The sequence below is a fragment of the Dipodomys spectabilis genome, unplaced genomic scaffold (assembly GCF_019054845.1).
Source record: "Dipodomys spectabilis isolate Male_0828 unplaced genomic scaffold, ASM1905484v1 ptg000231l, whole genome shotgun sequence".
Lineage (NCBI taxonomy): Eukaryota > Metazoa > Chordata > Mammalia > Rodentia > Heteromyidae > Dipodomys > Dipodomys spectabilis.
Window position 1 is genome coordinate 6697083 of NW_024870908.1, and position 15535 is coordinate 6712617.

Below are 15535 nucleotides of genomic sequence, written 5' to 3' on the forward strand. Positions count from 1 at the left end.
TGGCGGTAATCTCCAAAGGAGATCATAGGTTTCCCAGCTCTGAACCCCTCAAGGACACACATCAGTGCTTCAGGGTCATCTCCAGTGTAGACTCGAGCTTGGCACAGTGTGAGTCCTCACGACTGTTCAGTGGTCCCCCTCTAACATGTTGCTGTAATCTTGCCTTCTTGTTTGAAGAAATCCAAGGAATGGGTAGATCAGCCTCCTCGTCCACTCTGCAATATGTCTCCTGCAGCCCCGACAAAGCCTTGAAATTACAATTTGTGTCCATTTTTAGTGAGAAAGATGAGAGACTGATGTTGCTGGTTCATTGATTGTTAGCAGCATGTACTATATAGACACTCTCAGTAGACCACTCTTCATATTCATGAGGGAAGGATTGCCTTGCCCTGCATAAAGAATGGCAGGTGAGGCTGGGTAGGCTTGTTCACATTTCTAATCCTAGCTATCAGGAGGTGGAGATGAGAACTGTGTTTCCAGGCCCACCACGAGGCCTGGCTCAAGCAGTACAACACATTCCTACATGACAAGTAGAAAGCCCTGACTTCAACTCAAGTACCACCAAAAGGAGAAAAGAAAATGAAACAAGGAATGGCAGGTGAATCCTAGAAAGAGCACACAATAAACTTGGCCTTTTATTTCATAAACCATGGTCTCCTGCTTTTCCTACAATAGAGTGGGAATGGTGAGGTAGAGAGGATATTGGATTGCTTTAAAGAGGCAAGTAAGCCAAGCACCCATGGCTTACGCCTATGATCCTAGCTTCTCAGGAGACTGAGGACCACAGATCAAAGCTAGCCCAGATAAGAAAGTCTGTGAGATTCTTACCTCCATTTAGCCACCAAAAAGCCAGAAGTAATAGTGTAGCTCAACTCGTAGAGCATCAGCCTTGAACCAAAAAGCTAAGAGACAGCTTAAGCCCCAGTACTTGTACAGAAGAAAAAGGGAAATCTAAAAATCAAAAAGGCAAGCAAATATCTGGGTTCAGGTACAACACCAAGGAGAACCCAAACCTGGCATATTAGGACACCTCAGGGTGAGGTATTGCATCCTGTAGCCTGGTGACACATTAATCAGCTGTAAGCCACAGAAAGGAAAGGAGGTATATGAATGGTAAAAGGACTAAGAAGATCTACCTCAGTAATTGATGAAGAACTGGTGACTAGAGAACTCTTTCTTAGGATTTAGATAGTGAGACATTGCTGTCTTAAGTGCTCTGTTCTTGTTTAGCCCCAAGGCACTTTTTCAGTCAGTTTGGAGCGGGATGGGAACTACACACAATGGCTGCAAATCCCCTGGACTTGGGTCTATGTGGCAAATGAGTCTCATGTGGATTCCTGTTGATTTTTTTTAATTAGCTTACATTAGTTATACAGAGGGGAGTTTCACTGTTACATTTCTACAAGAGTTTACAATATGTTATGTATCCCACCTGTCAATCAACCATGATTCCCACCGTAAGCCGTGTGCTCTTCTCCTAGGTGTTCATGCTGTTTCATCTTGTAGCAATCACATGGATCTCACAGTAGGCTGTGCTTCAGTGTCAATCTGCTGTTTGTAATTTATTTTCCTTCTGAATTGTTAGAAATGCCAAGCTCTGAGCATTATGATGGTATAAAAATAATGTATACATAGTCAGTCAGTGTTGACAGTGAGGTGTCTTTTGAGAGTGAGATACTGGCTACCCCATCAGTGGCCTTGGCTTAAGAATGACGTTCACCCTAAGGTAGAGGTGTTAACTAAATCAGTGTCATTTGGGGAAGTGTGATGAAAGAATATAGAACAAAGTCAGGAACGCACATCTATTACTCAGAGAGGGAGGCCACAGACTCTTCCTTTTTTTTAAGTCTTGGCCATAATTGATCAGTATGACTATCAATTATAGTGTTCTTTTTTTATACCACAAGGTGATAGAAAAGTAAATTATTCTGGAACAGGAGTGCAGTTCTGTGGTAGAATGGTTGCTTAGCAAGTATGAGGCCCTGCATTCTGTACCTGGCACTCTTTAAAAAGTATCTTTAGTACCTCCTTAAAAAAAAAAAAAATGTATTGGTTTCAGAAGTATGATGGGATATGTTTAAAGTTTCAGGGAATATTAACTATTAGATGAAACACTTTAAAAATATGCGAGACTATCTTATCTACATATTATAAGGTTTACCTTGGGGAATTGCTTTTCATTTATAATAAATATGGTATTTGGTATATGTAATTATATCTAATTAGCGTTAATATGCTTGAGTTCTGAATATCATTATCAGAAAAGATATGGAATGAGTACTGAAAAAAATTTTACACATTGCAGTTTAATTGAGTTGCTCTAAAAAAATCAAGTAATTTATTATAGTTGGATTGATAGCTTAATGTAAGAACATTATTGTTACACATGATGGCTTGCATTTTAAAGAAAGACTCTTAGTGATAATATTTCCCGTGTCAAAAATTGTTATTACCATATCTAAAAATACAGTTGGACATGATAACCTATACAGGACTTTAGGCATTTACACACAGACTAAAGGAAGATACCCTTAGTGGAAGAACTCAAAGGTGTAACTCCTGAACATTTAAAATACTATTTATCAAAACAAATTCCAGGAAATGGAAACATGGGTTTGTTTTGGTGATAGTGATGATATTTGGTTTTTGTTTTCTTTTTAGGAGGGAGCAGTGGAGGGAGGTCTCAGAAAGGGAGGGAAGAAGGATGAACAAGTGCAATCATGCTATTCAGTATATACTATGTGAAAAATGAACCATGTAATTTGTGGGATGGGATGGGAGAGGTAAACTGGGGAAAGGAGAAGAAAGGGGTGACATTGTCCAAAAAAGAAATGTACTCATTACCTGATTTATGAAATGGAAACCCCTCTGTATAACACCTTCATAATAACATCAGGAGGCTGAGATCTGAGCATCATGAATCAAAGCCAAATAGGACAGGAAAGTCCGTGAGAACCCTTTATTTATTTATTTTTATTTTTATTTTTTGGTGTGGGGGTAGGGTCAGTCATGGAGCTTGAACTAAGGGCCTGGGCACTGTCCCTGAGCTCTTTTGCTCAAGGCTAGCACTCTTACCACTCTGAGCCACAGCTCCACTTCCAGTTTTTGAGTGGGTAATTGGAGATAAGAGTGTTAGGGGGACTTTTCTACCTGGGCTGGCTTCAAACCATGACCTTTATTTTATTTTATTTTATTGGGGGGGGTCCAGTCATGGGGCCTGAACTCTGGGCCTGGGCGCCGTCCCTCAGCTCTTCAGCTCAAGGCTAGCGCTCTACCACTTGAGCCACAGCGCCACTTCCGGCTTTTTCTTTTTGCTTATGTGGTGCTGAGGAATGGAACCCAGGGCCTCAGGCATGCAAGGCAAGAGCTCTACCACTGAGCCACCTTCCTAGCCCCAAACCATGACCTTTAGATCTCAGCCTCCAGGTTGGCTAGGATTATATACTGTGCCTGGTATGAGATTCTTATCTCCAGCAAACTACTAAAATGCCAGAAGTGGAGCTGTAGTTCAAGTGGTAGAGCATTACTTTTGAGTTCAAAAGCTCAGGGCAGTTTCCAGGCACTAGGTTCATGCCCTAATATACCAGCATACACAGAGTGCGACAGAAAGCTACTGTGCTTAGAGGACACATGCGGTGGGGGGGGGGGGGGGGGCGTGTGTGTGTGTGTGTGTGTGTGTGTGTAACTTGACAAGGAAATGCAAGTTTTAGTTACCTGTCGGTTAATTTGAAAGCCATTTGAAATGGACTTCCTGGGGCTGGGAAGGTGGCTCAGTGGTAGAGTGCTTGCCTTGCATGCATGAGGCCCTGGGTTCGATTCCTCAGCACTACATAAGCAGGGGGGAAAAAAAAGAAATGGACTTCCTTATGTGTCCATGGCTTTTTGCTTTAGTCTCCTGGAGTTGGCCAGCTGGGCGGGACAGCCACTCTCCAATCCACTTGTGGGCTTCAGTAGAGGTAGCTGATGATGACTCCATGAAGAAGATAGACAGATCTAGGTTCTGAACAGCAGCGATTCTGAGATGATACCTGAAGAAGTGAAAACCCAGGGAGAATCTTCAGCCCTTGCTCCAGCTCTTAAGTTTTAGCAGACCTGTATTCAGTCAAGTATTGCAGGCTTTTTGTCTTTTTCTTTTCCTTTTTAAAAAAATTTTGTTCTTGTACTGTGGCATGAACTCAAGGCCTCACACTCCTGCTTGCCTTTGCTCACAGGTGATATTCTACCACTTGGGCCATGCCTCCAGCTCAGCATTTTTGTTCATTAGATAGTCTTCCTTAGACTTTTGTGCCCAGGCTGGCTTTGAACTATGATTAAAAGCATGAGCCACTAGTGCCCAGCCTGCTGTGATGCCGAATAGGAAGTATTTAACTGTACTAGATGTACATGTCTGTAATCCCAGTAATCAAGATCTCGAGTCATCCAGGATAGTGTTGGTTACATATTGAGATGCTGTCTCAAGAAAAAATTACTTAGGGGATTACATTGTAGCTTTATTAATAAAAGCTAGTTTACTAGATGTCATCTCTGCTAATCCCAAAGTTAAATACGTAGGTGGGCAGGAAAGAAGGGTCAGGGTAGGAGACTATAGGAAGGCTCCTCCTTCTTTCATCTCAGAGAGGGCTGCTGACCCCAAAGAATTAAATACTTTGCTTTGTTATTCATGTACCGCTCCCTAGAACTGGCTACTTAGAAGTCTAGGTTATAATACATACTGGTTTTTATTTAGTGATCTCTGTTGCTTTTTTTAACAGCTTTTTGTGCTTCCAAAAAGAGTAAATGCATAATATTCTTTCAGTCTAGCCCTTGATGGTCTTGTTTGAATGTTTTATGATGTACATGCAAGGTCTTTTATAAGATTTTATTTGCTTATTAGTTTTAAAAATCACTTGCGAACTGCTTCCTTTTATTTAACCATTTTTGCCTGTCTGTTTGTTATTCTAGCCATCCTGGGGTCTCCAGCTAGTGGAATTCAAAATACAATTGGTTCTGTTGGGACAGGGCAACAGAATGCCACTTCTTTAAGTAACCCAAATCCTATAGACCCCAGCTCCATGCAGCGGGCCTATGCTGCTCTTGGACTCCCCTACATGAACCAGCCCCAGACGCAGCTGCAGCCTCAGGTTCCTGGCCAGCAACCAGCACAGCCTCCAGCCCACCAGCAGATGAGGACTCTCAACCCTCTGGGTAGGTGGACGAGCACCCAAGAATTCCCTTTGCATTGGAAGAATGACAGCTCTTACAGGAACCCAAGGCTGTTTTCAGTTCTTGTTTTTACTTCAGAGTCAATAATTGAAATAACAACCTAAGGAAAAGCTCAAGTGCCCAATGCAAGGAAGATGCCCAAGCTTGTAGAAAGAACAGGATTTTCAAGGGAAGCAGTGTTTGGCTGCGTCCTGTACTGCTGCTGTCTAGGTAGTTTTCATAAAGGACATCCAGTGGCTCAGAATGCAAAATACCACAAGGTAGCATTAGGCTGTACCGTAATTGGGTGGATTTCTAAGTAGACTTGTTTATTTGATGAGGAATTGGTAGGTATCTGCTGGTTCCGGGCACGTCTTGATTGTGGTCCACCCACCATTGCAAGTAGCAGGTCTTACTCAAGCTTGTTAACAACAAGACAATCAGAAACCTCCTAATGTCACATCTTCTGTACAGATTGGCATTTCTTCTCGTCACACCAGATCATCATTTGCCAGTCTCAGACCACTTGCTCACATATCTCCACAATTTCTTACATTCTTACGTGTTGTTTTAACATATTTCTCTGAATGGGCAGTCCTTGATGCCTCAGGTTTGCACCATGTTGAGCAGTACTGTCCGTAAAGTCAGGGCGAATAATGCTCTTGCCTAGCATGCACAAGGCCCCAAATCTGATCCCAGCTCTGCCAACAAAACACATTGAAACTAAAATTAATATTATGCATGTGTTGTTTTTTGGAAAACAACTGCCTAATGACTTGTCCGAATACTGGCCAAGAGAATGGGTTGGAGCCCTAAGACTAGTCAAGTTCTGTCTGACTCTTCCCCTGCTGATAGAATCACTTGAGACAATACAGTGACTTTACAACTTCTTTTTACTTTAATATGAAGATTATAGAATCTAGCCATATATAGATACAGATATGTATAATTTTTTTACAATACCATTGACTTTTATTCATGTTAAGTCACCTGAAATGATGCATTTAAACGCTCATTAATGCAAATAGCTACATAAACCTATTTCCATGTATGCCTAATAGCTCATACCTAATACCACACAACCTTACGACAACTCCCACACCAACAGTACTTTGTAAATTGTGACCCAGTATTACTCCCATTTTGTCCCCCCAGCTATCAGGTGTACATGATGAAGAGAAGTTTTAGATAGGGGATGCACCTGGAAAGTAAGTTCCACACACATGTTCCAGAACTGCTGGTCTTGTGTCCATTTATGAACTCTAGGGCTGCCAGTGTCATGTGCAGTTTATTAAAGCTACACTATTTAAGTAGCTTACTAAGTTTGCATAAATCAGGTTAAACAAGGTGTCAACCTGTAACAGACTGTGCACTTTAACTGAACATGGCAAAATATTCACTCTATGAACTTTACATCATCCTTGGATGTCAAATAGTGAAGCAAATCCCAGTAGTTTACACAAAAAACAGCTTACCGGGGATGGGAATGTGGCTTAGTGGTTAGAGTGCTTGCCTAGCATGCATGAAGCCCTGGGTTCAATTCCTTAATACCACATAAACAGATAAAAGCTGTAAATGGTGCTGTGGCTCAAATGGTAGAATGCTAGTCTTGAGCCAGAGAAGCTCAGGGACAGTGTCCAGACCCTGAGTTCAAGCCCCAGGACTGGTGGGAAAAAAACAAAAAAGTTTTCAGTTTACAAAACATTGTGTCCCATACTGGTTAATCCAGGCAGTTAACTAATTGATCTATGCAACTTTATTGAAGAAAAAATCAATTTACTAGCAGAGCTATTAGTTGATCACTCATCCATTAACATCTTGTATCATTTATTCAGTGCTATATTACACAGTGTATTGGAAGATAGATTAACTAATAGCTGCAAGCATCCTAACAATTTACATGAAAATTACAAAGTGTTTGAGACCCTATTTTGGAATACGAAGGGTGTTTGGCTTCCAATTTCCATTCTCTGTAGAACAAGAACAGGTCATTTCTTTATTGACATGTATAAAATATATAACAGGGCTGGGAAGGTGGCTCAGTGGTAGAGCGCTTGCCTTGCATGCTTGAGGCCCTGGGTTCGATTCCTCAGCACCACATAAGCAAAAAAAAAAGCCAGAAGTGGTGCTGTGGCTCAAGTGGTAGAGCGCCAGCCTTGAGCTGAAGAGCTGAGGGACAGCGCCCAGGCCCAGAGTTCAGGCCCCACGACCGGACCCAAAAAAATAAATAAAGTATATAACATTTTTTTGTTCTGCTGATGCTCTAAATTCAGTACCAATTCTCCCACCACGTGTAAGTTGTGATCATGAAGTATACTATGTAACCCCAAATCTCTTAACAGTGGAAGGCTTAAGGAAGAATAGATCCTGCTAGGATGTTGCTTCTTTGATGTGACAGCTGAGTATCCATCTCCTTCCCCCTGAGATGGTTTCTTCAGCACGTTAGAGCAGCGAGGAATGTTTTTTAGTCTCATAACCAAGTTAAGAGTGAAGATTTTAGCCACATAATACACATGCTCAATTTTTTAAAAAATTACTCTATCTTGGACAACTGTTTTCTTGTAACTACTTGCAGTCTCTAAAAGCTGTCCAAAGCTGGAAGATATTAAATTTTCTCAGGTGAACATGTGACTGCATGGAGGGAGGTAAACAAAATATTAAAGTAAAAAAAAAGATGCCGGGCGCCGGTGGCTCACGCCTGTCATCCTAGCTACTCAGGAGGCCGAGATCTGAGGATCGTGGTTCAAAGCCAGCCCGGGCAGGAAAGTCCGTGAGGCTCTTATCTCCAACTAACCACTAAGAAACTGGAAGTGGTGCAGTAGCTCAAAGTGGTAGCACATTAGCCTTGAGCTGAAGAGCTCAGGGACAGGGCTCAGGCCCAGAGTTCAAACCCCACAACCAACCAAAAAAAACATGAGGTCTGATAGTTGAGTAACCAGATAGGAAATTAAAAAAGGAACAGTAATTTAAGGTTTATTCCAGCTATAGTGTAGATTATTCTGAATTTAAGGTATCATTACCTGGCATACTTCTGAGTCTCTTCCCGAGATATTCTCTGTCTGTTTTATAGATCTGTGCAATATCTGGCACTAGGGGGTCATCTGGGTTTGGATCACATAGCAGTGAACAAATGAATAAAAGAACTTTGGAAATAGTTAAAGCAGGAGGCCACTGTGACCTCAGAATATCAAGACAAAGGCTGCCATTACTGTTAAAATTTGGATGATAAATTCTGTTGTAAATATAACCTTAGGTGTTTGAAGGAGTAGTCTTTAGGAAAATGAATTGTCAAAAAGAATACACCAGCTGGGTGTCGGTGGCTCACACCTGAAATCCTGGCTACTCAAGAGGCTGAGATCTGAGGATTGAGGTTTAAAGTGAGCCTGAGCAGGAAAAGTCCGTGACTCTTTTTTTTTTTTGGGGGGGGGGGGGGGTCCGGTCGTGGGGCCTGAACTCTGGGTGTGGGCGCTGTCCCTCAGCTCTTCAGCTCAAGGCTAGCGCTCTACCACTTGAGCCACAGCGCCACTTCCAGCTTTTTTCTTTTTGCTTATGTGGAGCTGAGGAATCGAACCCAGGGCCTCAGGCATGCAAGGCAAGCGCTCTACCACTGAGCCACCTTCCCAGCCCCCGCCCCCCCCCCCCTCGTGAGACACTTATCTCCAATAAGCCACCAGAAAATCGGAAGTGGCAAAGTGGCTCAAGTGGTAGAGCACTCGCCTTGAGCTGAAGGATAGTGCCCAAGCCCAGAATTTGAGCCCCATGACTTACCAAAAAAGAGCGAGAGAATACACCACCCTGATATGGGCTGTCATTAGGTCCCATAATTGTGGCTCGGCAGTGAATCATGTCATCCCCACCTGCACCCGTAGAACATAGTGCTAGAGAGTCTCAGACCAGATCACTGAGTTCCTCATTAATCTCTGCTTTTTATCTGGCTCTTCACTATCTTAGTGTGTGTTCAAAGAGTCCAGACAAAACTCTAGATTATTCAGGTGGCTGGGGAAAGACTGCATCTTTATCTCTCGCTGGTTCTGCGAGATACAGGTTACACTCCACCTACCAGCATGCTCCTGCCCATGGCCGGGCAGCCGCCACCACCACCACCACTCTGGTGGCCATCTACATTTTTATTCTTCATTTTTTGTGTGTGACTTTCTTTTATGATACATAAAAACCAACACAGATGTATGTGACAGGTCAGCCTTGTTAGCTAGGCTTGACATTAATGTAACAGAACCAAATTTGGACATTGCAAATGAGCTGTTATAATTCACTCTATAGCAATAGAGTACATTTAAGATACCAATAGCCTCCAGAGCATGCTTTATTTTTTGTTACCAAGTACAGTAGGAAAGAGTCAACAATGGAATTTGAATAAGTTGGCCAACATTACTGAAAATGTAGCTCAAAATTCCGTCATGCTTTTTTGTATATTTTATTACTATACCTCATATGAATTGTTTATTTATATGGTGATTTGTTTATCTACTATAAGAACTTTGAAGTATATATTATAATCTAGGGATTGATTGATTTTTCTTTGTCTTCGAAGGAAACAACCCAATGAACATTCCAGCAGGGGGAATAACAACAGATCAGCAGCCACCAAACTTGATTTCAGAACCAGCTCTTCCAACGTCGTTGGGTGCTTCCAAGTAAGATCAAGGTTTCAGTCAGTTCTTGTCTGAGGGATGTGTACATGAAAATGGACAAGGATCACATTAGTTTAGGTCTTTTATCACTGTGTGGCAGTAAAGGGTTTCAGGAAAGAATGGCATTTTTCTCCTTTAAAATTATAAATAGCCGGGCGCTGGTGGCTCACGCCTGTAATCCTAGCTACTCAGGAGGCTGAGATCTGAGGATCGCGGTTCAAAGCCAGCCCAGGCAGGAGAGACCATGAGACTCCTATCTCCAATAAACCACTAGAAAACCGGAAGTGGTGCTGTAGCTCAAGTGGTAGAGCGCTCGCCTTGAGCTGAAGAGCTGAGGGACAGCGCCCAGGCCCAGAGTTCAAGCCCCACGACCGACAAAAAAAAAAAAAAAAATTATAAATAGAGCTGAGCACCAGTGGCTCACACCTGTCATCCTAGCTGAAGGCTGAGATCTAAAGATCACAGTGCAAAGCCAGCCTGGGCAGGAAAGTCTGTGAGACTCTTATCTCCAGTTAACCACCAGAAAACCGAAAGTGGTGCTGTGGCTCAAGTGGTAAAGCGCTAGCCTTCAGCTGAAGAGGAGAGAGATAACACCCAGGCCCAGAGTTTAAGCCCCACAACTGACAGAAATAACATAAAATTATAAATGTAGGGGTTAGAGGCATGCCTCAGCTGGTAGAACACCATCCAGTGAGCAAAAGCTTCAGCTGCCAAGTTTGAGTCCTAGTTTTAAGCCTCCTCCTCAAAAAATTATAAATATGGAACGTGCTGGATGCTGGTGGCCCACGCCTGTTAATACTGGCTACTTCGGAAGCTGAGATCTGAGGATCAAGGTTCAAAGCCAGCCTGGGCAGAAAAATTGAGAGTTTTATCTCCAGTTAACCAGTAAAAAGCAGGAAGTGCAGGTATGGTCCAAGTAGTGCTAGAATTGGGTAAAAAGGCCAAGTAAGAGTGTGAGGCCGGGGCTAGGAAGGTGGTTCAGTGGTAGAGTGCTTGCCTTGCATGCATGAGGCCCTGGGTTCGATTCCTCAGCACCACATAAGCAAAAAGCTGGAAGTGGCACTGTGGCTCAAGTGGTAGAGTGCTAGACTTGAGCTGAAAGAGCTGAGGGACAGTGCCCAGGCCCAGAGTTCAGGCCCCATGACCAGACCCCAAAAAAAAAAAAAAAATGTGAGATCTTGAGTTTAAGCCTCAGTATCGGAAGTAAATAAACAACAGAATAAACATAGTTTGAATTTTGTTGGATTTTTGCATCTGTTAGCTTAATCTTTTTAAGTTATACGTGTTTGAAGATAGCTTTATCTAAGTGTGTTTGAGACACTTGACTAGCTAGGTGAAGTGTCCTTGTTCTTGTCCCCCTCAGCCCACTGATGAATGATGGTTCAAACTCTGGTAACATTGGAAGCCTCAGCACGGTACCTACAGCAGCACCTCCTTCCAGCACTGGTGTTCGGAAAGGCTGGCACGAACATGTCACTCAGGATCTGCGGAGCCATCTAGTGCATAAACTGTATGTACCCACCTCTATACACAGATTTTGTGACAGAGTATTGATGTAACTTTTCAGTTTCATAGAGTTCTGATTTGTTCCACATTTGTCCATTGGCTCCCAGGTGTTACAGTTCCCTAGAGTCACAGAGGATCAGTAGTTGTTAGAAAGCCAACACCATTGCTAGAGCCTGGGAAAATTGGGTTTCCTAGCCTCGGTCCTCCATGGATGGGTACAGGTATCAGAGAAGCTGCAGTTGAACCTCTGAACTCTGGGACTGGTTCAAGCAAGAGCTTTACCTTATTCTGTAATTCAGAACTATAGTTGTAGAGACTCCTAAAGATTGGGGGAATTGGAATGAGTATAAATAGCATCATACAGTTAGTTAATACACAGAAAGTTAGCTTTTCAAAATAAGCTACCTCAATTGAAGGTGATGTTAGTCAAATAGATTTCTTAGAGGTTTTTGTCCTTATTTTGATCTTCTTAAAAATGAATAGGGCTGCAAAGGTGCCTCAGTGGTAGAATGCTTGCCTTGTATGCATGAGGCCCTGGGTTTGATTCTTCAGCACCACATAAGCAGAAAAAGCTGAAAGTGGTACTGTGGCTGAAGTGGTAGAGCGCTCACCTTGAGCTGAAAAGCTGAGGGACGGCGACCAGGCCCAGAGTTCAAGCCCCACGACCTACCAAAAAAATGTTCAGTAATTCTAATATACAAAGTTGCAAACCACTGCAACTGTCAAGACAAATAATCCTGACTCGCAGCCTTCTGTTTCCAGCCCTTCCCCATTGGAAGGATGACTGGTGTGGCCTCCAAAGTTGAGGTGGGTCTCCCCAGACCCGGTTTTGCTCTTAGAACAGCAGCAATTGAAGCTTTAGCCTGGGCAATCTAGTTCTTTGTATAGAATGCTAGCCTTGAGCTGAAAAGCTCAGTGGAGGAGCGCCTGCCTGGCGAGCACAAGCCTCTGAGTTCGGTCCTCAGCTCTGGGGAGAAAAAAAAAAGGCTGAGGGACAGCGCCGAGGCCCAGAGTTCAGGCCCCATGACCGACTCCCCCTCCCCTCCCCCAAAAAAAGAATACTTTAAAAAGTAAGCATTTAAAGTCATATTTTCAAAATGACCCATACATGTTGTTAACAGAAAAAAGACTTTTGACTTATAGCAACATTGAGAGATTTGGGGTTTTGCTCATCAGTTACCACAGTTAGTCCATTTGCTGATCCTGGTTTTTGCTGGTTCTCATGTGACCACCTTGAAAGTAGGTTGATAGAGTGTGTTATCCTTTCAGTGTCCAAGCCATCTTCCCAACCCCTGACCCCGCAGCTCTGAAGGACCGTCGCATGGAGAACCTGGTTGCCTACGCTAAGAAAGTGGAAGGAGACATGTATGAGTCTGCCAACAGCAGGGTAGGTCAGCAGGAAGTGGTTGAATGTGTCATAAAGTGAAAACACTACTTCTGTCTGGTCTGTCTGGTTTGTCCAGAAGTGGGGAACCTCTATGATCTAAAGGACACAATAAAGTCACAATTAAAGGGTACACAAGCCAGGCACTGGTGGCTCACTCCTGTAATCCTAGCTACTCAGGAGACTGAGATCTGAGGAGCGTGGTTCAAAGCCATCCCCGGCAGGAAAGGACATGAGACTCCAATAAACCACCAGAAAAACTGGAAGTGGCACTGTGGCTCAAGCGGTAGAGTGCTCGCCTTGAGCTGAAGAGCGCAGGGACAGCGCCCAAGCCCAGAATTCAATCCCCACAACTGACCCAAAAAAGGGGGGGGGCGGGTGTCGGGCGACGGTGGCTCATGCCTGTAATCCTAGCTACTCAGGAGGCTGAGAGCTAAGGATCACGGTTCAAAGCCAGCCCGGGCATGAAAGTACATGAGACTCTTATCTCCAATAAACCACTAGAAAACTGGAGTGGTGTTATGGCTCAAGCTGTAGAGAGCTCTCCTTGAGCTGAAGAGCGCAAGGACAGCACTCAGGCCCAGAGTTCAAGCCCCATGACCGACAAAAAAAAAGGTACACAGGCATCATTAGGAATTAAGGAAAAAAAGAAAAAAAAGATCCTTATCCTTATGCTAAATGCTTACTTTTGATTCTAATACTTAAAAAAAAATGAGATCAGATATAGTTGAGTGATAGACCACCAGCTTAGTATATGTCAGGCCCTGAGTTTGAATCTCAGCAGCAGTGGGTGGGGAAAGCTAGGGGTATGACTAAAGTGGTGATATCACCTGCAAGAGGCCCTAAGTTGCTAAGTAGGACGTACTAAACAGATCACTTGTTTTGAATAGTTTCAATTGCCTGATTTTGAATGTTATTGTGTTTTAGGATGAATATTATCATCTATTAGCAGAGAAAATCTATAAAATACAAAAAGAACTAGAAGAAAAACGGAGGTCACGTTTACATAAGCAAGGCATCTTGGGAAACCAGCCAGCTTTACCAGCCCCCGGGGCTCAGCCTCCTGTAATCCCACCAGCTCAGTCTGTGAGACCTCCAAGTAAGGACTACCTTTCCTTCTACCTGCCCTTAGCCTGTTTGCTTTTTTCTTCGTTGTTTGGGATGCATGCCTTAGAGTACAGAATTATATTCTCCAGAAATCAGCACTTGAAAACTGTTTTTGTAGTAGTAGCCTGCAGGGGCATTGAGTTTCTGTCATAGGAAGGGTCTTAAAAGTATGTGTTGGCATCAGAACACAGTGCTTTTGGACTCATTGACTAGGTTCCCTTGGAAGTTTGAAGTCCTTCATAGGAAATTCCTTGTTGTAAAATCAAGGGTTATTTTAAATAACCAGTATTTGTGTTTTTTATTTTCCACTATAGATGGACCTCTACCCCTGCCAGTAAATCGGATGCAGGTTTCTCAAGGTATTTTAACTATTTGTTGTAAAAATGTTTAGTTTTAACTTTGAACAGCCAGAACCTCTTCCCCCCCTCCCCCCCTTTTCCTTGTGTATATCCTTACAGCCTTTGCCAGTAGGTGGAGGGATACACTCATTCCATTCCTTTTATTTTTTTCTGGTCCTGGGACTTGGAACTCAGGACTTGTACTCTAGCCCTGAGCCTCTCTGTGCTCAAGGTAGCACTCTACCACTTGAACCACAGTACCACTTCTGGCCTTTTCTGAGTAGTTTATTGGAGATAAGAGTCTCACAGACTTTCCTACCCAGGCTGGCTTTGAACTGCGATTCTCAGCTCTCAGCCTCCTGAGTAGCTAGGATGATGGGTGTGAGCCACCAGCACCTGGCTTCCTTCCATTCCTTTTTGCTAAGAAGAATTCAGTCCTTAGGTAGTATGAATCTTTTCTGTTTGGGAATTTAGAGAATATAGGATAGCTCTCCAAAGAGATCAGAAGTAGGGTTGAGAATTTTTTAATGAACAGGTAGACCTTACCAGAGAAAGTTCCAAAAAGCAGCATTATACATGAGTCAGGGCATGTCTGAATGCTCAGAGAAAAACATGGGAGTCCCAATCCTGTGGTTGTGGGGTACCTGTGGTGGGGATGAGGAAGAAATGCCTATGGTTCCAGATAATGCATGGGCTTGAAGTCGGGCTGGCAGGAGTCATTTCAGGAGGCTGTGTGCAGAGACCCAAACCAGCTTGGTAGATGGCAGCTATCTGAGCATGTTTCATAGGTTCCCTCTCGGTTTGAGATTCTAGAGTCAGGGCCAAAGGACATTTGGAAGCCTTTGAACTCTTGACAGATTGAGACCTGAACAGTTAGGACATTTGTCTAGGATGAGAGGTGAGGTCATGATGTTATATAGATTCTCGTTTTAGTGCAAGAGTTTGGCAGGGAAGGTAAGTTGTTGGAAGTTGTGGTAGTGGTACTGCATACTGAAATAGACATAGAATAAAGTCACCAGTGTCTTGTTTAGATGGACTGGATTTGAGAGATGAAAGAAACCAAGAAGTCAGACAAATTGGACCATAAGATAGTGGCTGAATGCTGTGTATAAGCATGACCTGAACTTTGGTCTAGATAGGAATAGGCTGCTGGTTTGGACTGTGAGAAGACAGCTGGTTAGGTGTAGGTGATTGGAAGGTTCAGTTTCTAGGTAAGCACTTACCAGCCTCTCTAGTAAGTGGAGTTCTTTGTGAATGTGCATTTCTTCAGGTGCTTTTTCTTAGTACTTGCACATAACTCTCAAGAAGGAAAAGCTTACAGGCTTCCTGGGAAGTCTTCTTGGGTCTTGTTAGCCCTTGGTTCTTTG

The 15535-nt window shown here is 43.2% G+C and overlaps 1 protein-coding gene and 1 pseudogene across 2 annotated transcripts in view; one reads left to right on the forward strand and one right to left on the reverse strand.

Moving 5' to 3' along the window:
• The window catches only part of LOC122123684 (CREB binding protein), a 128916-nt gene that overhangs the window by 67076 nt on the left and 46305 nt on the right, over window positions 1–15535 (forward strand). For both annotated transcript variants that reach the window (XM_042698094.1, XM_042698096.1), the window contains exons 6-11: window positions 4942–5184; window positions 9734–9836; window positions 11197–11343; window positions 12609–12726; window positions 13651–13822; window positions 14145–14189. In XM_042698094.1, coding sequence (XP_042554028.1) covers window positions 4942–5184; window positions 9734–9836; window positions 11197–11343; window positions 12609–12726; window positions 13651–13822; window positions 14145–14189 — 828 coding nt within the window. The remainder of the gene's footprint in view (window positions 1–4941; window positions 5185–9733; window positions 9837–11196; window positions 11344–12608; window positions 12727–13650; window positions 13823–14144; window positions 14190–15535) is intronic.
• LOC122123705 lies at window positions 8198–9042 on the reverse strand (annotated as a pseudogene).